Genomic DNA, 25749 nt, shown 5'->3' on the forward strand with positions numbered 1-25749 from the left:
GCCCGCACCGTTAGCGTAGCTTAGCTTCATCACTGGAAGTGGGTCAGACTTTTACCCTGAAGTTCCCTACAGTCACGAAATACACTCCAAATACAACTCCAAAACGTTCCTGTAAACATGTTGTGACCTGTGTATCCATAAACTTCAATCGGTTCGGATCCTTTGAATGAAATGAAAATGTAAACAAACACTGGCGTCACGTTAGAAAGTAGCACTGCGTTGCGTGAAATCACTGCGCCCTGACAGGAGTGGTTAGGCAAAAAATAGTTCAGAGTATATTTGCTTAGAAAACGTAAAAGTTTAATTCAATTATTTTTTATTTCTCCACGTGGTAAATACACAGGTCACAACATGTTTACAGGAACGTTTTGGAGTTGTATTTGGAGTGTATTTCGTGACTGTAGGGGACTGTAGGGAACTTCAGGGTAAAGTCTGACCCACTTCCAGTGATGAAGCTAAGCTACGCTAACGGTGCGGGCGTTCCCTAAACCTAATGCATGCAGATAGACAAAAAAAAGGTATGTATCTTCTTGTCTAACTCCAGGCAAGATGTTAAATAAGCTAATTTCCCAAAATGTTGGAGTTTTCCTTAAAGTTAAGCAAACTTAATACGACAAAATTCACATATCGCTCCAAAACGCAGCTTCCAGGAATTAGCCAGGATCACTCTGAAACTATACAATATTCACCACGGGATAACACGCAAACGTATACATGAAAAAAAAAAAACTGTCATTTGACTGTCAAATGAGCCATAGTATTGTCTCCATAGCTATAATATAGAATATAGATATAGCCCTGCAAACACAGTGAAAATCCCTATCTTTTAAAGCGTGGCTCATTGACTACAAGGATGGATAAAACGGCTGGCGCTGAAAGTGTTAAGAGAAGAGCCAACAGCCCCTTTGAAGCTCTGTAGCTCAAAACGGGATATTGTGTTATTATCATCTTTGTTAATGAGACATAGATTTAAATGTATCCACCCGATTTGTACAAGTGATGGCTTATTTTGAAGGTAAGAACCTGCACTTTCATATAATGTAAAAGGAACATTTGAAGACTGCTCAACAAGACCCTATTCCCCGTGCCTGGTCACATTTCCATTATGGCACAGGTCCTAGGTGAAGGCATCACAACATGCCCCATAGTGTACTCATGTCATACATTAAAGGGGACATGCATTGCTATTCCTTGCACTATTTGGGCAACTTTACACAATTCCTATGAGTCTATGGAAGACATCTGTAAGTTTTTTTTCAAAGAAATTCATTGTTTTATATTTCTAATGAAGTACTCAAAAGCATAATTTTTCATCCTCAGGATTTCAGGCTGTTATTGGATGGGCTACGCCCATAAGTGCTTTGAGTGACAGTCAACCACACAGCGTGATACATACGAGAGAGAGCGAGAGAGATAACGAGCAAGCGAGAGAGAGAGAGAGAGAGAGAGAGAGAGAGAGAGAGAGAGAGGGAGAGAGGGAGAGAGAGGAGAGATGCGTCCCGACACACACGCAGTCAAGTTTGTGTGTAAATGCTCCGACGAGGGAGAGAGATGGCGCACACATTTACACACACTTCTGCACGCGGTCCCTCTCTCTCTCTCCCTCTCTCTCACTCACTCGTTCTCTGCCAAAACCCGTTTGAGGAAGTGTCGGGTTACACTATGTGCTACAACCATAGAGGGGGCAGCCGCATTACTGCAAATCAGTGCTATATTCACGTCAGCAATACCGTCAAATCAGAACAGCTTAGTTGAGTGAGGGAAGATCTCGTGAACTCGAGACTAAACTGATGAGTCAATATGATAATTAACGACACAGACCACATTGATATAATCCCCAATTGCTAGGATACAATGCTAAACACTGGAAAAGGCCATTTATAATGCATGGGACCTTTAATACATACATGTTGTGTGTGCGTGTGTGTACCTGTCCTTTAGCGAAGCCACAGAGGAGGCGGGAGCAGTCATGGTTGATGCTGAGGGCAGAGACGGCTCCATACTCTGCCCCCGTCGCCGTGGTACCCAGACAGAGACGCAGTGCCTGGTTCACATCTGAGAGGCGGGAGGAAGAGGTTAGGACTCAAAGGTGAAAGAGAAATAGGGGGGGGGGAAAGAGAGACAAATAGGGAGAGGGGGAGAGAGAGAGGAAGAGAGAGAGAGCACATCCAGCTTACTATGGCCAAATCTACTTTCAGGATGGATTTAAATATTTTAAACGTCAACATTGAACGACCGGAACAAAAATAAAATACAAAAGCATTATTCCAAATAAACGAGAAAAAGAATATGAAAAGAAAAAGAATAATAAACATAAGGCCAAGACCATATCAAACATAAAGCCAACATAAAACCAAAATAAAACCATGCACCAATGCAGCAAAGTGACAAATGAAATGTAACAGTCAGTGCTTGATAACCACAACAATCCAGGGCAGAGGGGATGACATCAACACAACATGCCGCTCCAGGGACGTCCTACCTTTTCCTGCCCATCCAGCGTTGGGATAGCCACACAAAGAGACAGCGTGTCAGCACCGTCGACATCATCCCAACCCAAAGAGGACATCATCCCAACCCCAAGAGGACATCATCCCAACCCCAAGAGGACATCATCCCAACCCCAAGAGGACATCATCCCAACCCAAAGAGGACATCATCCCAACCCCAAGAGGACATCATCCCAACCCCAAGAGGACATCATCCCAACCCAAAGAGGACATCATCCCAACCCAAAGAGGACATCATCCCAACCCAAAGAGGACATCATCCCAACCCAAAGAGGACATCATCCCAACCCAAAGAGGACATCATCCCAACCCAAAGAGGACATCATCCCAACCCCAAGAGGACATCATCCCAACCCAAAGAGGACATCATCCCAACCCCAAGAGGACATCATCCCAACCCAAAGAGGACATCATCCCAACCCAAAGAGGACATCATCCCAACCCCAAGAGGACATCATCCCAACCCAAAGAGGACATCATCCCAACCCAAAGAGGACATCATCCCAACCGAAAGAGGAAATGCATCGAGGGGAGTTTAGGGTGAAATCCAAGCCAATCAGCTGGTAAACTGAACTAAACAGTAGTTTCTTTTCAATGTACCTTCTTACCTTCCTACCCTGGGACCCAGCTTTACTGAAACAGAAGACTCTTACTCCCACTCAGGCTGGTAGTACTGGATGTAGAGACCCAGCTTACAGGCTGGTAGTACTAGAGGTAGAGACCCAGCTTACAGGCTGGTAGTACTAGAGGTAGAGACCCAGCTTACAGGCTGGTAGTACTGGATGTAGAGACCCAGCTTACAGGCTGGTAGTACTGGATGTAGGGACCCAGCTTACAGGCTGGTAGTACTAGATGTAGAGACCCAGCTTACAGGCTGGTAGTACTAGATGTAGAGACCCAGCTTACAGGCTGGTAGTACTAGATATAGAGACCCAGCTTACAGGCTGGTAGTACTAGATGTAGAGACCCAGCTTACAGGCTGGTAGTACTGGATGTAGAGACCCAGCTTACAGGCTGGTAGTACTAGATGTAGAGACCCAGCTTACAGGCTGGTAGTACTGGATGTAGAGACCCAGCTTACAGGCTGGTAGTACTAGATGTAGAGACCCAGCTTACAGGCTGGTAGTACTAGATGTAGGGACCCAGCTTACAGGCTGGTAGTACTGGACAGTACAGCTAGTAATGTAGCTGCTTGGTTATGATAATATAGCTGCTTGGTTATGATAATACAGCTGCTTGGTTATGATAATGTAGCTGCTTGGTTATGATAATATAGCTGCTTGGTTATGATAATATAGCTGCTTGGTTATGATAATGTAGCTGCTTGGTTATGATAATGTACTGCTTGCTTATGATAATATAGCTGCTTGGTTATGATAATATAGCTGCTTGGTTATGATAATGTAGCTGCTTGGTTAAGATAATATAGCAGCTTGGTTATGATATTATAGCTGCTTGGTTATGATAATGTAGCTGCTTGGTTATGATAATATAGCTGCTTGGTTATGATAATGTAGCTGCTTGGTTATGATAATATAGCTGCTTGGTTATGATAATACAGCAGCTTGGTTATGATAATGTGCTGCTTGGTTATGATAATATAGCTGCTTGGTTATGATAATATAGCTGCTTGGTTATGATAATGTAGCTGCTTGGTTATGATAATATAGCTGCTTGGTTATGATAATATAGCTGCTTGGTTATGATAATACAGCAGCTTGGTTATGATAATATAGCTGCTTGGTTATGATAATGTAGCTGCTTGGTTATGATAATATAGCTGCTTGGTTATGATAATATAGCTGCTTGGTTATGATAATATAGCTGCTTGGTTATGATAATATAGCTGCTTGGTTATGATAATGTGCTGCTTGGTTATGATAATGTAGCTGCTTGGTTATGATAATATAGCTGCTCTGTTATGATAATGTACTGCTTGGTTATTATGATAATATAGCAGCTTGGTTATGATAATATAGCAGCTTGGTTATGATAATATAGCTGCTTGGTTATGATAATATAGCTGATTGGTTATGATAATGTGCTGCTTGCTTATGATAATATAGCTGCTTGGTTATGATAATACAGCAGCTTGGTTATGATAATATAGCTGCTTGGTTATGATAATGTAGCAGCTTGGTTATGATAATATAGCTGCTTGGTTATGATAATGTTCTGCTTGGTTATTATGATAATATAGCAGCTTGGTTATGATAATGTAGCTGCTTGGTTATGATAATATAGCTGCTCTAGCTGCTTGGTTATGTTAACGTTGCTTGTCGCCCCGTCAGGACCTCAGGATGTAAAAGTATTTTATGTCTCACTGTAAAAACTAGTATTTAACTGGGACAAATCAAGTTGATCCCGATTAGCAGAAAGAGAGTTGTTGGAGCAGTGTTCCTAGTGTTTTGGATTACGGAGATGATTTATAGACATGCAGTGGCTTCCACTCTTAACACTTTGAATGCCACAGACGTGTATTGTCGTCTTATCAGCCCCCCCCCCTGAATGCCCACGACGCTAATTATCGTTTTATTTTTTTATTAGCGATCTGAATTCATATTTCATCAACCGAGTCTCCCGTTGGTGCACCAGCCCCATCAGCAGCTCAGAATGGAAAAAAGCGACCCTATCGTCTATCCCTGAAAACTGCACGTCAGTCGCAGATGTGTAGAGAATGTAGAGGCGGGGCCAGCTGGCTCCCTGAGCAGTGGCAAGCCGTCTGCTCAACATGGAAGTGATCGTGGGACGGGAATCAGCCTGGAATATATATTCACAGTAGCCAATCGATAGTAGACAGTAGTGATCGATTTTTGGAATGGCGATCAGGAATTGGAATGATCTTTTTGGAGAACATCCGATCTGAGGTAAGGAATCTATTTTACCAGTCTTGGGATAATCAGAGTTGTATTCGCTGAGATCTCAGCATTTGCCCTGTGTGTGTGTGTGTGTGTGTGTGTGTGTGTGTGTGTGTGTGTGTGTGTGTGTGTGTGTGTGTGTGTGTGTGTGTGTGTGTGTGTGTGTGTGTGTGTGTGTGTGCGCGATCGCTTTGAGGAAATCAGAGAATCGATTTTCAGCTTCGTACACATAATATCGATAATCTAGCGTTTATTTGAAAACGATTCATAAATAGGCCGAAAAATTACAACGTTTTTGTGTATTCTAGAATATTCCAGTAAACGTCTTTTATCATGGAACATTTATATTTTCCTTGAAAACGAGGGCTTTTCAAAATGCTATAAAACGAAAATGAACCGATAAAAAAACAATCCGCTTCGACAATGTTGACTGGAAAACGAGTCATTGATAAGCGACGGGCAGATTAGACACACCATAATTTAAAACATAGATTAGGCATTATTAACGCTAACATTGAAGTGGATGGTGGGCATTCAACCGGTAAATCAAGATTAAGCTTGGGCTCTGAAAGTGTTAAGGCGAGACACCCCAGGTGAATAGGCAAAACAAATATTTTAATAGATATCACTATGAAACTTTCCCAGTTTGTTATGTACATAACAACTAAGAAAAAATGCATTGCAAGTTTTCTGAGATCTTATGTTTATATATGCAAAATAGGCGTTACCTAATAAAATATGCACTAATTTGCATATGACGTTAGGGTATAAATACCAACATTGGATGATGCCAGATTAAAAGAATTTGTTTCATTATGTTGACACATAACACAGTGAACTTTGTCCAGAAGGGATTGTGGCTATGTCTTTTTAATATCATCCCATAAATCAGGAAATGCTGTCTACAGTCAAAAATCTATTTTCGCCAGGTTTTTTGGTATAAATGTACTATAAATCAGGCTATGAATGATATATCAACAAACCCCTCTGGACAAAGATGCAGGGTATATATAGGAAGAAATGTGGAAAGTATGGTGTGTGTAGGTGCTAGGGAAATGGTACATGTTTACCCAAGTGTGTAAGAAAAACGCATAAAAACAAATTTTTGGGAAAACGCCTTCAAAGTTTAGTATTGTAAAATGGCATACATTTTTTTTGAAACAGCTATTTACAAACACAACACCAAATCAAATCATTAGTAATAGACAACCTAAACACATGCCTGATAACTGAATAACAATGATGTTATTGAACTGAACAGAACTACACACAGACTACAAACAGTGTAGTTCCTCTCCAACCTCTCCCAGAAGCAGTCGCATATCTACTCCTCTCCCACCCTCCACAGAACACCTCAAGGCCTTTCTCTTATCCGCCCGGAGACGTCCGTACCAGCCCTCTACAGCTCCTTTCCCCAGAGCCTGGATCTGCCCCTCGCTGGAGACGCTCGGCCGTTTTGACCTTTTTCTTTTTTCTTTTTACAGCAGAATCAACTCGACTCGACTTTTGACCGTAATATGGATCTAATAAGCTGGGCTTTTACAGCGATTGATCGCATATTCTCGACGAGGAAGCAAAATGCGGATGACCCATTATGCCCTCTTGGGAGCTATCAGGCGGGATACACCATAAATTCATACGGGACCTGGCTCGCAATATGCTTTTTCCCGTTGGAGATAAACGACGTTGAAGACGTATATCTTCTAATTGTCATGCTGCTCGGCTTGGGCTTCGTCAGCTGTTGGATCTGGTACTGTCTGAATCTAATTCGGAAGAAGTTGATTCCCATGGCCAGGGATATGGCCGGGATCAAAGACAACCAAATGGAACTGTATAAAAGGATCGCTGACCTCAATACCCTGCAGGGTGATGAACAACTGAGCTCCAAGACCATGTTGGAACGGGGCGAAATCTACCATGTAGATGAACAATCGTGCTTGAAGACAATTCTTGAGAGACTTGCTTCTAACCACGCAGAGGAACTGTCGCGGTCTCAGGCCATTCTGGACATCACGTCGGAAATTAGAGACGTGAAAATAAAGATGCCACCGTACCGTGCTAATAGGGGGTATGATGATGGTGATGATGATTAAACTAAATTGACCCAATTTTGACCATATGGCAGCAATTTGCCTTAAGCTGCATGTATCACCCCCCCCCCCCCTATCCCATTCTGCTGTGAAACCAACCAAGGTCGAGGTCGGCGCGGGGGAGCGATTCCAGGGAGGCGATTCCGGGGAAGGAGGATCGAGCTGTGCTGTCTGGGGGCGATAAGATTGATGATTGGACTTAACACCAGGCTCCCTGGAAAATAAATAACGACCAAAACCCGATAAATCTCAGGTCTGGCGCCCAACCGCTGGCGAGTTAACCCGACTTATCTGGGGTTTGGCGTCCATTGTGTTAAATATGTGCACATTTATGGATGCAATCAGGCAAAATGAAGGAAAATAAACAACTAAATGTGTGTTATTGAAGTTTTATAGTCACTAGTTTCATAGAAGACATGTTTAGGAAGCAAAATATAACAAACATTTTCACTCAATCCAATCCAATCCAATGATGTGCATTACCATCAGGGAGACGATAGGGGGCGGTATTTGCCCTTTTCGAGCTCAGAGCCATTCCCAATGATAATGTCAGGCTGGACGGATGAAAAATGTATGGATATCGCTAATAAAAGAAATAACGATTAAATAACAAGAAATCTCGTTATTGGCAACCAACGCATGGCAACCAATGTGTTAAGCCCTTAAACTCTGTTTATCATTCAGCCATTCGATTCATCACCAGTGATAGTCATAGTACTCACCATTGTATCCTATTATATTATAATAAGGTTGGGTGGTCCTCTCTGGCAGAGAGATGGCGATAGTTATGGTACTCACCATTGTATCCTATAAGGTTGGGTGGTTCACTCTGGCAGAGACATGAGTTGCATGGGAATCTGTTTCTTTATAAAGCCATAATTAGAGACTGTAATTATGAGACTGAGACTATTATTTCATTATTGGAATAGACCACTGGACCCTTTCATACACGATCCAGTGATTGTCTCCAGAGTTTGTACTGAACATGATAGATCTGCTTTTGGCTTCTATACCCCTACCTCATGTAATACCCTGCAGGAAACTCTGAAACTAGACACTCTTGTGTCTGTCTATGGGTCGTTTTTAAAAACCGATTTCATTTAAATGACGACACAAAATGACCCGAGTGAACAAAACCCACTGGGCAGTAAAGAGCTATTATTTTTTTTTTTTTTTTTATCTTTTTCCCCCTCCTTTTTCCGATTTTTTCTCCCATCCCACTGTTAGTCGTTATGCCAATTCCCAACCCCCTTCCTGGTTGTTGTGCACCCCCCCCCCCCCCCCCCCCCCCCCCCCCCTACTGTTGGTCCGGGAGGCCGGAGACTGTCACATGCTTTCCTCCGACACATGTGCAGCCAGCCTGGCAGCGCAGATTCTCACCGGGAGAGTGTAACGTGTGGAAGGTCATACTACCTTTCTCCAGATCCTACCCTCGCTGTGCAGGCGCCCCGACCGAACTGTAGGGGTCGCTGTCCATAACGCCCAGGACCCACCCACGGCTTCCCTCCCCCTAACTCAGCCAAACGAGTTAGTATAGCGATCAGCCCAAGCCAAGGCAATGCTGACTCTCCGGGAGTCGAGACCGCAGCCTCTTGCATTGGTGACGAGCACAATCTCCGCTACGCCACCTGACCGCCTAGTAAAGAGCTATTCTACTCAGCTGGGAATTTATCCACGGTGTTGTGGCAACATACTACACCAACGCGGTTAGTCGATGCTGAGGAGTTAAGAGAACGTAAGGTAGCAGTGGCCATGACACCATTTAAATAAGGCAAACGCAGCAGCCAAGCGACATCAAGAGATGTCAGGAACTCACCAAACACCAGGGCCAGACCATGTGACGTTCCCACTGCGATCACACCCGACACCGTCTGAGACAACAAACACAACTTAGGTTAGAAGTACAGAGACAGACAGACAGACAGACGTTTACATCATTTCATTGAGCTGTAATTAACACAACAAGTAATCATGATAATGTAATTCCAATAGTGTATTCTGCCTGTTGTTTTGGTTTCTACTAGGGATGTTCGATATTGGCTTTTTTACCGATATCCGATATACCGATATTGTCCAACTCTTAATTTCCGATACCGATATCGATATATGCGGGGTTTCCCACCCCAAAAAAACTGAATCATTTCAGGTAATTAACATTACATTATGCATACTTTTGACAATAAATAAAATAAGAATTTGTTCTTACTTGCTTGCCTGGGTAAATAAAGGTTAAATAAATGTAAAGAAAAGGTAATATTTTTTTTGAAAACCGATACAGATCATTTCCGATATTGCATTTTAATGACAATATCGGCCGATAATATCGGTAGACCGATAATATCGGACATCCCTACTTATATGGATCTAACTGGTGGTACTGGTTCATACTCACGATAGCAGTTGGCAGCCCAGCATCAACTTTGTCCTGATAGTTGGAAGAAAGAAAAGACCAAGATATTCAAGGCAAAATATGGCTGTAGACATCTTTAGATGACGAAAATCCAAAATATTCCAAAATATTACTTTAGCTCAGTAATAGTATGTGTGTGTGTGTGTGTATATATATATATATATATATATATATATGTGTGTGTGTGTGTGTGTGTGTGTGTGTATATATATATATATATGTAAGGGATGGTACCGTGAAGCGCAGTCACAAAGGGCTCGGGTGAGTAGCGGTGCTATGGGTTAGACCCACTCTCAGCGTGTGAGAGAGAGAAGGGGGGTGGGGGTGTGAGTCCTCAGCCCTTGTGTCTGTGAATGTAACAAGTTCCTAACTTTTTCTTTCCCCTATTATTTCATGCACACTTTATTCATTGTTTTAAATTATTATTTTCTTTTATGCAAGTTATTTTGTGCATCACTCTTTTTTTAATTTAATGCAAATTTGCAATGCATGAGGGTCATCCTTTTGTGTTAAATGGCTGCTTAAACAAAAAAATGGGGATGAATAGTTCGAGTGTAAAGTTCAACACAATACTGTGTTAGTAATCATTACTATGTAATGTTACAGTTAGTAAATTGTTATGCCCATCTGTTTTTTTTTTTATCATTTTGTTTTACAATGCAGTTTGCACATCTTAGTTACTTGAAGATTCTGGACAGTATTTCTCATTGTGGAAATAAATTAAAATGCATTTTTTGCATAAAGCAAGCATTTGTCGACTCTCATGTTGATAAGAGTATTAAAACTTGAAAAAGATCTGTTTAAGGTAGATTTAGAACAGATAAAAAAGATGCGATTAATCACGATTAACTATGGACAATCATGCTATTAATCAGATTAAGTCAAGTCAAGAGTTTTATTTGTCACGGCATACAAGTATACAATGAAATGCAGGGGGTCTTGCCCGCAACGATGTGCATAATACAATAGTAATATATAATAGAATCCAATAGAACGACATTGTGCAATAAAAGAAGTAAACAGAGTAGGGCATATCGGTATATGTACATGAGTTATTTACAGAGCATGGTAGGACATGCTAGGTCCTGTGCAATACACTGTTAGCTATGGATGAGGCACTGGGTCTTTATGTACATGCTATATTATACAATCTCAAGTTATACTATTCTTAAAGTGACCTTTCCTTTTGTAAAGTGGCCATAAGTGTGAGCGTGTGCAGCATGAGTGTGTGTTTGCTCATGTTAAAGTGGCTGCTAGTGTGTGAGCGTGTACAGTGTGTGTGTGTTGTGTGTGTGCTCATGTGTGCTTGTGTGTGGAGAGTTCAGTGTTCAAGGCTCTGATGGCCTGGGGGAAGAAGCTGAGCCGAAGTCTCTCTGTCCTAGTTGCTGGTGTTCGCAGGCGTTTGTTCAAGCAGCAGCTTGAACAGGCTGTTGTTGGGGTGGTGAGGGTCTTTCATTATTCTGCAGGCTCTGGATTTGCACCTCTTGTTGTATAGAACCTGCAGGGGTGGTAGTGCAATACCCGTGGTACGCTCGGCTGAGCGCACCACTCTCTGTAGGGCCTTCTTGTCCTGTGCCGTGCTGTTTCCATACCAGGCAGTGATGTTTCCAGTCAAGATGCTCTCTACAGCTCCGGAGTAGAAGGACTGGAGTATCTTCCCAGATACTCTGAACTTCCTTAACTGTCTCAGGTGGTAGAGGCACTGCTTCGCCTTTTTTACGACTAAGTCTATGTGTGTTGTCCATGTCAGATCCTCTAAATCCCACACTCCCTTATCAACTGCCTTCATGAAATAAAAACCTGGATGTCATCTAATCTCCTCAAACTCAACAACAATAAAACCGAGCTCATGGTTGTGGCACCCAAGGCCCTGCTCCGGAAGGTTGGGGATCTCACCCTCAACATTGACGGTTGCTCCATCTCCCCATCCCCTAAGGTCCGCAACCTGGGCGTTATCCTGGACTCCACCCTTTCCTATCAATCCCATGTCAATTCCCTCACCAAATCCGCCTTCTTTCACCTCCAAAACATTTCCAGACTCCGACCATCACTTTCCGACACCACAGCTGAGACCCTCATCCACGCCTTCGTCACCTCCCGCCTGGACTACTGCAACGGGGTCCTGTCCGGGGTCCCAAGCAAAACCCTGGACAGGCTCCAGTATGTTCAAAATTCAGCTGCCAGGGTTCTAACCCGCACCAAACCCTGGCAGCACATCACCCCCATCCTCATCCACCTCCACTGGCTCCCATCAAATCCCGCATCACCTACAAAACCCTCCTGCTCACCTACAAATCCCTTCACGCCCTGGCACCTCAGTACCTCACTGACCTCCTCCACCCCTACACTCAGTCACGGTCCCTGCGATCCACGGACACTGGTCAGCTCTCAATCCCCCGAACCAGACTACGGACGTTCGGGGACAGAGCTTTCAGTGTGGCAGCTCCCACCCTCTGGAACTCCCTCCCCGCAGAACTCCGCACCGCCCCAACTCTGGACTCATTTAAAAAACTGCTCAAAACCCACCTCTTCAACCTGGCCTTCAACCCCTAACTTTCTCACTTTATATGTATATGTTGTGTCTGTCCACTATGTTTGTTAATTTGTTATCCCCCCCCCCCCCCTTATGTAAAGCGACCTTGGGTCCTCTGAAAGGCGCTATATAAAACGAAGTATTATTATTATTATTATTATTATTATTATTATTATTATTAAATATTTTAATAGATCGACAGCCTTAACACTTACAGGCACACGGACGTCGGGGTTAACATGGGGGATCATCCTGGGATCACCAAAGTGCAATACCGGCCGCATCCTCCCAGGCGGCGGTATCAAGCACCCTTTGAAACCTTGTATCCTGGGCTGTGCGTCGATCTAATGTGTCCGGTCTGATTTTTCCTTGTCGGGCAAGGGAAGCGGTTATAGCGATCGGATTGAGAAGCGTCAAATGCTCCAGATTGATTATGTGTGGCGGATTATGTTGGCGACACGATCGACACCAATACTGGAACTCGCGATCAGATAATTGGAATATTCTTTTTGGGGTACATCCTAGTCAAGGTAAGGGCTATATGATATCAATCTTGCGTTTAGCATGCCTTCAACCCAATCACAACATCTGTGTGTAACTTTAGTCCACAACGTATTCCGTTGGTGACGATCAAAGCATCACCCTTTCATGCATTCACGATGGAACATAATACCTATCATATGCATTTGATTTCTTAATTGTAGCGTGTGTAGGGACGAAACGCCAATGGATTTAGTATAATACACGTTGCAGACTATAACCAGCCTCCCAGGAATTACCCTAGACCGCTCTAAAACCATACTTATATTCACCACGGTATAAAACAGGAATGTATGGATGAAAAAATTATTTATTTTTCACATATTGAACGATAGATACTCAATGTCAAATGGGCCATAGTATTGTATCCATAGCTATAATATAGTATATAGTTATAGCCCTGCAAACACCGCCACGTATTCCTATACTTTAAAGCGTTGGCCTTTTAACCACACATCACGCATGTCGCTCCGGCGCTGATTGAGTTAATATATATATATCAAGTCAAGAGTTTTATTTGTCACGGCATACGAGTATACAATGAAATGCAGGGTGGTCTTGCCCGCAACGATGTGCAATACAGTGGTACAACATGTGGCCTTTCCTTTTGGCAATAAGTGTGGGTGTGTGCGGCATGAGTGTGTGCCCGCTCATGTTAAAGTGTTAAAGTGGCTGCTAGTGTGTGAGCGTGCACAGCGTGCGTGTCGTGTGTGTGCTCATGTGTGCTTATGTGTGGATAGTTCAGTGTTCTGTGGTACTCAATGTTCATTGTTCAAGACTCTAATGGCCTGGGGGAAGAAGCTGAGCCTAAGCCTCTCTGTCCTAGTAGCTGGGGTTCGCAGGCGTCTGCCTGACCTCAGCAGCTGAAACAGGCTGTTATTGGGGTGGTGGGGGTCTTTCATTATTCTGCAGGCTCTGGATTTGCACCTCTTGTTGTATAGAACCTGCAGGGGAGGTAGTGCAATACCCGTGGTACGCTAGGCTGAGCGCACCACTCTCTGTAGGGCCTTCTTGTCCTGTGCCGTGCTGTTTCCATACCAGGCAATGATGTTTCCGGTCAAGATGCTCTCTACAGCTCCTGAGTAGAAGGACTGGAGTATCTTCCCCGATACTCTGAACTTCCTTAACTGTCTCAGGTGGTAGAGGCGCTGTTTCGCCTTCTTTACTACTGTGTCTATGTGTGTTGACCATGTCAGATCCTCTGAGATGTGGCCCCCAGGTACTTAAAGCTGCTCACCCTGTCCACGGTAGCCCCGTTAATCATCAGTGGTGTGTGTGTGTGTGTGTGTGTGTGTGTGTGTGTGTGTGTGTATATATATATATATATATATATATATATATATATATATATATGAGTGTGTGTATATTGTGTGTAACTCAGTATTAAAAGAAACTGATGAGTTGTATTAAAAGAAACTGATGAGTTATATTCATTAAAGAAAGTTGATTTAATTGATTTAGTTGGGCTGGGGCTTCTCCCTGGGCTGGGTCTGGGGCTGGAAAGTTGATTTAATAAAAATAAATACTAATTTAATCAGATTAATCACTTTATTCAAATTGAGGATTTAGTTTGAGGATATTTATAAAAAATAAAATAAATTATAAAAAAGTGCAATCGTTTTTTTTTATTAAAAACAAAGGTTTGAACGTTCGTTCGAAAAACCCTGACGAAGTTTGAATCCCAAAAACAGGCTTCGGGGACAGCCTTAGGTCGCTTTCACATATAGTTTTGGTGGACTCTGTGCGGTTCTGGTGGTGAAGTTGCAACATTGTTGCATTCTTCATTTGGTTCGTCTGCGTTCACATAGCAATTTGTCAGGCGCACCGAACTTTCTGAACAATGTCATGCAGTCGAAAAGGGCGCTCGTCTATTGGACAATAGAGAGTGGAAATGTGTGTGTGGCTGCGAGCCCGTGTGTGCGCGCGCGCGTGTGTGTGTGTCTGTGTGTGTGGACTGCGAGCCCTCCAGATCAGCGGAGGCGGAGTTTTTTATTTTGACGTGACATTGATCCATTGTTCTATTCAAGCCCATTACCACCATCCTCTCGCTAAACAACTTGTACACTGCGTTGTTTTTATGAGTGCCCACAAGTAGCTGTTTTATTTGGTCTTCTGCCCATATGTGTACAGTGTGCTTGTTTTGCAGTGAATGCCGAGCGCCTCGGTAATAATATAATAAGCCGCGTTTTTTCTTCCTTAGTTCTACCCAAGATGCACAGATAGATAGATAGATAGATAGATAGATAGATAGATAGATAGATAGATAGATAGATAGATAGATAGATAGATAGATAGATAGATAGATAGATAGATAGATAGATAGATAGATAGATAGATAGATAGATAGATAGATAGATAGATAGATAGAGATAGAGATAGAGATAGAGATAGAGATAGAGATAGAGATAGAGAGAGATAGAGAGATAGAGAGATGCAGTGTGCTTGTTTTGCAGTGAATGCTGCGTGCAGTGGTAATAATAAGCACTTCCTATATTTGGTCCGCGTTTGGTCCGATGAAGCGAACCGAGACCTATGTTTTTGGTCGGACCAGAGTTTGTGTGTTTGGTCCGCGGACCGAGTTCGACGCGCATTCACACAAACCCGAAAAACCGGACTATCGAATTCTGGTCCGATAGTCCGGACCAAACAGCCCCTGTGTGAAAGCGACCTTAGAGTGTGTGTGTATATTGTGTTTGTGTGTGTGTGTATATTAGAGCTGGGCATAGATTAATTTTTTTAATCTAGATTAATCTACCTGCAATCCTGGAATTAATCTAGATTAATCTAGATTAAAATGGCTCAAAAAAAAAAAAAAAAGTCTGCCGAAGGCGTTCAAAATAGGTGTGTTCTACCCAAATAATGACCAGAGGAGGAGATTTATCCTCTCCTCTTCATCTGAGGAGTCACTAGCTGTTCTATCTCCTTGTTCAACAGCATGAACATGTCTCTTCTTTTTGTAATTTCCAGTGTTTCTTTTAAAACCAGATTTATCGTAATTTTCTGTGCCCTTCCTTTGATGCCATTAACATTGTTACACTGATATTGACAGCTCTCTCCAGTGTCAAATCACTCTCTGTCAGTAGTTTCTTCTGTGAACCTTCATTTCTTAATCCACACACAAACCTGTCTCTCAATGTGTCTTTTAGTGAATCTCTAAATTCACAATGCTGCTGACTGGTTGCTCACACACAGACTGCTGCAGAAGCAGGTTTCTCAACAAATTCAGTGCAAGCTCAGTGTAACAGTTCCATGAATGAATGAATGAATGAAAACGTTATTTAACAGATTGCAGAATGGGTACAATACAGTACGGCTCAATACATACAATTGTTAAGGGGATGCAGACCAGGGAAAGACGTTTGTCTTGTTTACATCAGGGTCCCCCATTTTCATTTATTTGCTCCACATTGTCATTAGCCCCTTTCGTGACTGTGATGCACTGAGTGAATCCACAGTCACTTGCTCCTCAATAGGAAACCAACCTAGATTTACCATGAAGGACTGGTTCTGGCCGAACCGTTCGTTATACAAGAATCACAGAGAAATTACAAAGGTACTCACAGTTGCACAAGGGTTTCGGACAGAGATAAGGGATGGTGCGCATGCGCTGTGATCACCCAACGGCGGAAATAATGCCGGTTTGAGCAGTTTATAAAAATTATTTAAAATGTTTATTAGCAACGCAGAGCTTTCAAACCATCCCGTATCTCTGTCCGAAACCCTTGTGCAACTGTGAGCACCTTTGAAACGTCTCTGTGATTCTTGTATAACGAACGGTTCAGCCAGAACCAGTCCTTCATGGTAAATCTAGGTTAGTTTCCTATTGAGGAGCAAGTGACTGTGGATTCACTCCGTGCATCACAGTCACGAAAGGGGCTACATTGTCATCAAACGGTCCAATATTTCCAATAACCCAAGCCATTTCTGTTGTAAACACTCACGATAGTCCAGTCGATCCTTCCTTTAGTGTGTAAAGTGGATTTCCTCCTCTTGTAGATGTTTCCCAGTGCCGCCCGTATCAACGTGAGCTAACATGCTAACTCGCTAACGTATAATGTAAACAAAGCTTGCAACGGACTTCTTTTTTCTTGCATTGCGCAGATTCAGAAGTCCTCATCGCCGAATTGTGTTATATCCTGAGGACTTCTTAACCTCACCTGTATAACAATGATTACCGGACCACTACTTTAGTTTAACACATTATTCTGACTACAGCTCTGGTAGTGCAATCACTTCCTGGTACCACAGCTGGGAACTACGGCAAGTATTTAAGGACAATACAGACCCAACATTGAGAAAAAGATTAACGGCGTCAATTATATTATCGCGCGATACTAGTCTCGCGATAACGCAGCACGTTAACGCCGTTAGCGGCCCAGCTCTAGTATATATATATATATACGAGTGTGTGTATATTGTGTGTGTGTGTGTGTGTCAGTGCACGTGAGCGGCGCGGCGGGTGAGCGGCGCGGGGAGAGGAGCGGGCGGTTTTGACGTGAGCGAGGAGTGGGTTTTAAAATGGGTCGGCGCGACGTCCGGAGCGAGAGTTCTCCTCCGCTCTAATCCACTCCGGGCCGCTCACAGTGGTTTAACACTGATGTAATATACATGTAGTACAATGCCAAAGCAACAGATGGCGATGTACAAACATGAAGGCCATTTTCAACCAATGAGAAGGGTGAACCGTCACTCACATCCTGTTAGAAAAAGTATGACGCCATTGTTGTTGTCGTTAGCTTACATGCTAACGTTAATGGCAGCGACCATAGCATTGTGGCTAGGCTAGCTATCATCGCTTAAACTTTCTTTGCCAGGCTTATGTACATCATTATACCATCCTCTGCCAGCTCTACTTGTCTATGGAGAAGTTCCCCTTCTTTGCAGGGCTATAACTTTTTAAATTGTATTGCTAAATTGACATTACTATGGCCCATTCAACGTCAATTATCTATCGTTCAGGATGTGGGAACGTTATACTTTTTCATTCAAATATTCATACTAAAATACGGTCTAAAGTATAAATATGTTTTTATCGTTTTCTGCAGCATTCTGCAGAACGTGATTTATAGCCCTAAATGCATTATATTGATGATCAAATACAGTTTGATAGCGATCGGCGCGAGATAAAAAATTTCAAATGGACGTGCTTCTAGAAGTTACTACTTATCATCTGATGTTGACCGGATGGGGGGGGGGTCGTTTATAATTCCGTGGCCAACGTTAGATGATTCATCTAGTGTGGGTGATATGATCATTAGAGCAGTTTGTATCAAACACGGTAAAAAAAAAACGCTGAAACTCACCGCAGCTTCCTCGTAGCGTTGGGCAATGTTCCTATTATGGGATGTTGAAATATGCGATCCATCTCCAGGTTGTATAATAGTATATACACGTCCAAATCATGTTGTTTATCGAGTTATTGGTAACGGATCACTATCCATTGTGTCGCGCTCGAGTCCCGGGACCTATAGCGAGTGATCGGACCGAATTTTGGATTTCCGGTTTGGGCGATCCGCCGATCGGCCACCAGATGGCGCTCTTGAACCATTGGAGAGTTGAGAGGGGATCAACAGTAGATCTCAAGTCTCCGGGGGAGAAATATGATTGCGATCACAGATTTTTGAAATATTGATCTCAATGACGTGTTACGGCGTCATTGGCAGAATTAGCATGGCGGGGAATGACGAGTTTAGGCGTCCTTGGCGATTAAAGTGTTAATAGAGCTAGTGAATGGATAAACAACGTTATTTAACATTGCAGAATGGGTACAATTACAATACGGCTCAATACAAACAATTGTTAAGGGGCCCAGGGGGTGTAGACTGTTGTAGTTTGAGCTAATTTACACCATGCTCCAAAAAAAAAAAAAAAATCTGCCGAGCGATGTGGAGCGGGGAGCGCTCGATTCAAGGTGAGCGGTGAGCGAGCAGAGAGCGACTTGGGGGCGGGGTCAACATGAGCGATTAGCGGAGCGGAACAAGCCGTCTAGAGCGAAGAGCAGATTTCACGCCCGCGCCGATCCGCTCACGTGGCCTGGTGTGTGTGTGTGTGTGTGTGTGTGTGTGTGTGTGTGTGTGTGTGTGTGTATGTATATAACTCACAGCAGCAGAGACAATCTGAGCTGAGATTCCCTTCAGGAGGCTGTGTCTGAGCACAGAACCGTGGACTGTAGCGTTCATCTCTACTGTCCTCTTCTTCCTACACACACACACACACACACACACACACACACACAGAATGAGGGAAGGCTTTGATCACCTTGTTCAACGTATCCAATGGAGTTTCTGGCCACTAGTTGGTGAAATTGGCGCTATAGAGCACAGTAGGATAATTGTGTATCAATAGGAAATGTATTAATCATGTAGAGTAGACTATAGAACAACAACAGGTTATATGAGGTAGGAGATGTATTCAGCTTGTAGACTACAGAACAACAACAGGTTATATGGATAGATGTATTCAGCTTGTAGACCAGGGGTAGGCAACCCTAGGCACGCGTGCCTGCATAGGCACGCGGGGGCATTTGCATAGGCACAGGGGGCAGCATAATAAAAAAAAAATGAAAATTATAATTTTTTTATTTTATTTTTTTGCTTTGAAATATTATAGTGAAATATTTTGCACTGTTGTCGCATTTATCTTGTTGAAGTCCTCCCACAGGTTATTTTTACTACCACATATTTAATTGAGACCCTTTATTTGTTTATTATTTCAATTTAGCTGGAAATACATTGCTACATCATTCAGTAACATTTGCAGAGCCTTATAACAAAAACATTATTACGGTCACCATTGTGACCAGTGGGATTAATCAACAAATTGTATTATTTATTTTTCTATTTCATTGAACATTGCACATGTTAAAAGCCATTTTTTTACTCAAAATGTGAGTATTACCAAGTCAACTTGTGTTCTTAAAACAATGACAATAAACATAGTTTTATTAGGTTGAAATAATGTGGTTGTGTACTTATTTTTCTGTTAACTTATTATGGATTGAAAACTGAAAACCTTAATGCACAGTAACTGAACTCAATATTTTTAAGTTCTGGTAACTTATTATTATATATTTTTTTACAGTGTAGTCTTGCGATCAATCAAAACTTATTTACACGATATACCTCACATTCACCCTCCATTCACATCCTGGTGTTCTCCATTAGGCCTGTAGGTGGAGCTATTACAGCACACGTACAGTACACACACCAATGGTGTGTGATGTGTTCAAAAATGAATGGGCAAATGTGAGTGAAATGGTCGCACTGTATGCAGCTGTTTGTCTGCATTGCATTCCCCCCCCCCCCCCCCCAACTCAGATTTAGGGTTGATACAACCATCATAATAATATTGTTAATAATAACAATAACAATAATGATGTAATAATGTAAAAATTATCATTAAAAAGACCTGATTATGAGAAAAATAAATTACGATGCATGGAATATTGTTGAGGCACACTAGTTACAACTATATTTCAAACAGGCACTCCATGTCAAAAAGGTTGCCGACCCCTGTTGTAGACTATAGAACAACAACAGGTTATATGAGGTAGGAGATGTATTAAGCTGGTAGACTATAGAACAACAACAGGTTATATGAGGTAGAAGATGTATTCAGCTGGTAGACTATAGAACAACAACAGGTTATATGAGGTAGAAGATGTATTCAGCTGGTAGACTATAGAACAACAGCAGGTTATATGAGGTAGGATGTGTATTCAGCTGGTAGACTATAGAACAACAACCAGTTATATGAGGTAGGAGATGTATTCAGCTTGTAGACTATAGAACAACAGGTTATATGAGGTAGGAGATGTATTCAGCTTGTAGACTATAGAACAACAACAGGTTATACGAGGTAGGAGATGTATTCAGCTTGTAGACTATAGAACAACAGGTTATATGAGGTAGGATATGTATTCAGCTTGTAGACTATAGAACAACAGGTTATATGTATTATAGTAGGGGTGGGGGGGGGAAATTGATACGTAGTAGTATCGCGATACTTTGTGTGGCGATACAGGGACGCAGAGTATAGATATTTAATTATTCATAAAATAAAATAAAATAAAAAAATAAATGTTTGTACAAGGAAGTTGCATTGTTCATTTCAATACCTGTAATAGTACAGTAGTCCACACACGCACACATGTGCATTCAGTTAAGTTGGAATATGACTGTAATACAAACAGTTCAGTTTGTCAGGTACATGCAACACAGATTACAGTGTTTACATCTGTCTGCTTGAGAAAATAGCATGTTCTGCAATAAAAATGATTGAAGTGAGATGAACAGACTGAACTTTATTTTATTAGATAAAACATGTTGACAAAGTTTTACTTTGCAGTTGAAAAAAGGTAATAAATAAAATTTGATAAAAAAAAATAAAAACAAAAAATTAAATATTCACAATACTCAGCGTATCGTGATGCAAGTATCGCGATAGTATTGTATCGTGAGGTCTCTGGCGATTCCCACCCCTAATGTATAGGAGATGTATTCAGCTTGTAGACTATAGAACAACAACAGGTTATATGTATAGGATAATGTATTCAGCTTGTAGACTATAGAACAACAATAGGCAGGCCCGGACTGGCCATCGGGAGCACCGGGAGTTTTCCCGGTGGCCTGGCCTGCACAGATAAAAAAAAAAAAATTATTAAAAAAATAAATAAAATGTTCTTTTAATTTTTTTTTGCCAGGCGATTGTTTCTAGTTGTGGCGGCGGCGCGGCGCGATAGTTAGATAACCTAGATGGGTGGGGAACAACCAGGATTTCACTGTCTGCCACAGAGTTGGAGAACTATCTGACTCTCTCTCTCCCTCACGCGGTTCACACACACACACACACAATGGAGCCGTGCTGCCGCTTGTGATTGGTGGAGGCGGGACCAGGCGATACAACTGATTGACAGCGGAGGCGGCGAATGGAATGGCAGACGGCACTCAGATGCAGAATAACAGCCAGGCAATGAGCCAGGTAGTGAGGGACTCGGGAGAGATACAGTAGAGCGAAAGTCAATTAACGTTGATGTCAAGATGGACAGTGGAAGAAAGAGAAAGGGTGGAGGAGAGAGGGATAAAACAAAGAAAAAGAAAGGCCCTTACAGGAGAGAGTGGTTAACTGTATTATAATTAGGGATGGGTACCTTTCACATTTGAACCGATACCGGTACCGGTACCGGTACCTGTGAATCGATACCGGTACCCAACGGTACCTTTTTTCGGTACTTTAAAAAAATATAAAAAAAAAATAAAAAAAAATATTTTTTATTAATTTTTTTTTTTAACTTTTTTTTTTTTTTTTTACTTTTTTCTTTTCATGTCAACGTTCACACGCACAATATATGCTTACCTAGGATTTGACTTGATTCAACAACAAAGCAGTCGGAGCAATGACAAGCCGAAAACTGTCGAAATTTAATTTACCTACCTCAGTCGTAAAAAAAAATCCAAACTTCAAATAACTACAATTTCGACAGTTTTCGGCTTGTCATTGCTCCGACTGCTTTGTTGTTGAATCAAGTCAAATCCTAGGTAAGCATATATTGTGCGTGTGAACGTTGACATGAAAAAAAAAAAAAAAAAAAAATTAATTAATAAAAAATATTTTTTTTTATTTTTTTTTTATTTTTTTTTCGGTTTCTCACTTGATTCGATACTCGGTAGTACCGACGTGTTTCGGTTCGGTACCTCAAAAGTACCGAATTCGGTACCCATCCCTAATTATAATAGTAAATAGAAAAATATGTTGTGCTCTTGCTTTTTTCTTTTTGAAGGTGGAGAGAGTAGCATTGCTAGTGCCACAACAGTTTTATTTGAGGTCCATAACAGTACATTGTACTAAGCAATTGTTGGCTCATTAGTTTGTGATTCACATGCACTAAAATTCACCAGAATGCAGGAAATTAAGTCTTTGTAACAAAATTTCCTGGTGGGGGACCCCCAGACCCCCCGCTTAAAAAGTGGCCTGACTGGGGCTATATTTCGCGCTATATCTCCCGGTATGAATTATTTCCCCAGTCCGGCCCTGACAATAGGTTATATGAGGTAGGAAATGTATTCAGCTTGACTATAGAACAACAACAGGTTATATGAGGTAGAAGATGTATTCATCTTGTAGACCAGGGGTGGGCAATTATTTTCCCCAGGGGGCCAAATGAGCAACTGAAAATATTTTGGAGGGCCGGGCCAAAATTCCGAACTCAATTATGCATAATAATTGACTTCTTTCAGGGTTTTCATGTGTTCGAGACTGTTGCTGCCTAGTTGCCTTGAAATTAATTGCAACTTTGTCATGAAGGCTTTCACATGGCTATGCATTTCATGAGCAAAAATGACCTTGCCCTGCAGTTGTGTGCTCAGTAGGGATGGGTACCGTTCACATTTGAACCGATACGGTACCGTTACCTGTGAATCGATACCGGTACCTTTTTTCGGTACTTTAGTCTCTAAAAATTTAATCTACCTACCTCAGTTGTGAAAATAAAATCCAAACTTCAAATAACCACACTTTTGACAGTTTTCGGCTTGCCATTGCCCCAACTGCTTTGTTGTTGAATCAAGTCAAATCCTAGGTAAGCGTATATTGTGCGTGTGAACATTGACATGAAAAGAAAAACCACAGGCCGTACAATGCCCAGGTCTGTTGTAGACTATATGTGTCAAACTCAAGGCGGCCCACGGGCCAAATGTGTTCCGCCACGTCATTTTATGTGGCCCACGAGAGCTTAAAATGTGTATAATTGTCTTATAATAAGTCTATGCTGCTTTAAAGCGTGCATTGGCCATAAACTACATTTCCCACAATGCATGTCGATTATGTGACCGGCAAAGTGACGGCATCCCATGTAGATGGCAGTGTAGCCTACATCAGTGTTTAACTACGGCGATTTCACCATAAAGTCAAATTGAGAATTGAACATCCTCATTAGTGTCGTGATGCCAACATGTCCAGGAAGAGAAAGGTTGATGGAGATGGAAGTCTCTAGTGCAAAATACAAGATAGTCAGTACAGTGATGCGAGTCTCTAGTTCTCAAGTCCTGAGTTCTGACAGTGATAGTTCTGGCAGCAGATCCGGCTGTCCAAGCCCTTTGTTGTAGAGCCTGATGGCTGCCGGTATAAAGGACCGGCCCAGGCGGTTTGTGGTGTGTCGGGGTGGGGGGGAATGAACGTGCTCTTCATTCTGGCTAGCTCCTCATAGAGGGGGTGAGAGGGGTTCTCCAGGATGGCTTCTAGCTTTTTCCTCATCCTCCTCTCAGCCACCACCTCTAGGTTATCCAGCTCACCACCCACTACTACAGTGTAAGACATACAGTATGTGATAAAAGAACATGAGCATCCATTTTGATTTCATGGGGCCTTTAACTCATTCACTGCCAACCACGAGTATACTCGTTATTGGCCGTCAATCGTTGGACGCCAACAACGAGTATACTCGTTATTTGATCGTTATTTCTTTTATTCGCTATTTCCATTCATAATCCATCCAGGAAGGCTAGTGTTACCATAGGGAATGAGTCTGAGATCGCAAAAGTCCAATACCGCCGCCTGGTGGTATGCTGCCGATGTTGCACCTCCTTTGAGACTCTGTATGGGGCTGTGCGCCTCTGGGCGGACTTTTCGGGACCCCCGATTCATTATTCTGTGGTGGGTTATATCGTGGGCCAAATGGACATACGATCTACCAGATAATTGGAATATTCTTTTTGGAATCCCACCGGCCACAGGTAAGAGCATTTTAACGTCAATTTCAGCTTGATTGTGCCTTGTTTTCATAGCCATCGCCCTGATCAGCGTAGGTTGTTGTACTAACAAATGCCGTTATTGACAATCAATTAATCAGAAACGACCCCCCCCCCCCTTTCATGCATTCATGATGGAACATTATATACCGATCATATGCATTTGAATTTTTTATTGTAGAGTGTATAGGGACAAAATGACAATGGATTAAGTATAATATACGTTGCAGGCTAGGGCTGGGCAATATGACGATATTATATAAATATCGGGTACAGTCAGGGTTCGAAATTAACAGGGGCTTGGGGCATAATGCTCTTGAAAATGGACAAAATGCCCTCGAAAATCAGTTAAGGGGGGCACCTAATGCCCCCGACAGTTTACTAATTATATATATTTATCCGGTAATGGAGCGTCTGTGTATCGTACGGTTCAGATGTCGCGCAAATAAAAAAATTAATTTGGCGGAGCCGGTGTTCTGCACTGGCTGCAGGCAGCAGCAGCACTGCAGCCCAATAGGGTCCAGCTGCAGCCAGGTGTTAGTCAGTTTGTGTAAAAATGGCACGCACAATATAAATCAATCTTCATTACGACTTTAAAAACATAGCCATTAACATTACATAGGAATACACACATCTTGCCATAGCGTTAGCAGTTTGTACAAAACAACGCACGTTTTAACTATGGTAGCCCGACGCAGCCCGCAAGCTAATACTGTACAGTCAATGAAATGTCACCGTAGCTACTACTAGCTACTGTAGCAGAGGAGGAAATGGGAGTCTGAGAGGCGGGGTGTTTAAAGACAATGATAGGCGTTTATTCAACATCCAAGAAGGCTAACATACAACTGTGTTTTACTAACTCCAACCGGGACTATTACCGCTGTCCCACTGCATGTTGATGTTATGAACTCCTCCTAACGTTACCGGAGCTGAAGGTGCCACACGCTAAAATGTCCGTGGGGACCCGCGCCAACCCATAGATAGTTCCAACTCACCGAATTACGTAATCCACCACAGTTGCACTCAATATTTAAATAATGTTAGTCTAAATAAATGTAGACAGA

At 42.3% G+C, this 25749-nt stretch overlaps 1 protein-coding gene across 1 annotated transcript in view; it reads right to left on the reverse strand.

Moving 5' to 3' along the window:
* Positions 1 to 25749, reverse strand: part of vps8 (VPS8 subunit of CORVET complex) — a 197320-nt gene that overhangs the window by 163144 nt on the left and 8427 nt on the right. Inside the window, 4 exon segments of the mRNA XM_084321817.1 lie at positions 1931 to 2055; positions 9275 to 9329; positions 9851 to 9883; positions 19043 to 19139. Of these exon segments, the coding sequence (XP_084177943.1) occupies positions 1931 to 2055; positions 9275 to 9329; positions 9851 to 9883; positions 19043 to 19139 (310 nt within the window).

Source organism: Notolepis coatsorum, assembly GCF_963971535.1.
Source record: "Notolepis coatsorum genome assembly, chromosome: 9".
Lineage (NCBI taxonomy): Eukaryota > Metazoa > Chordata > Actinopteri > Aulopiformes > Paralepididae > Notolepis > Notolepis coatsorum.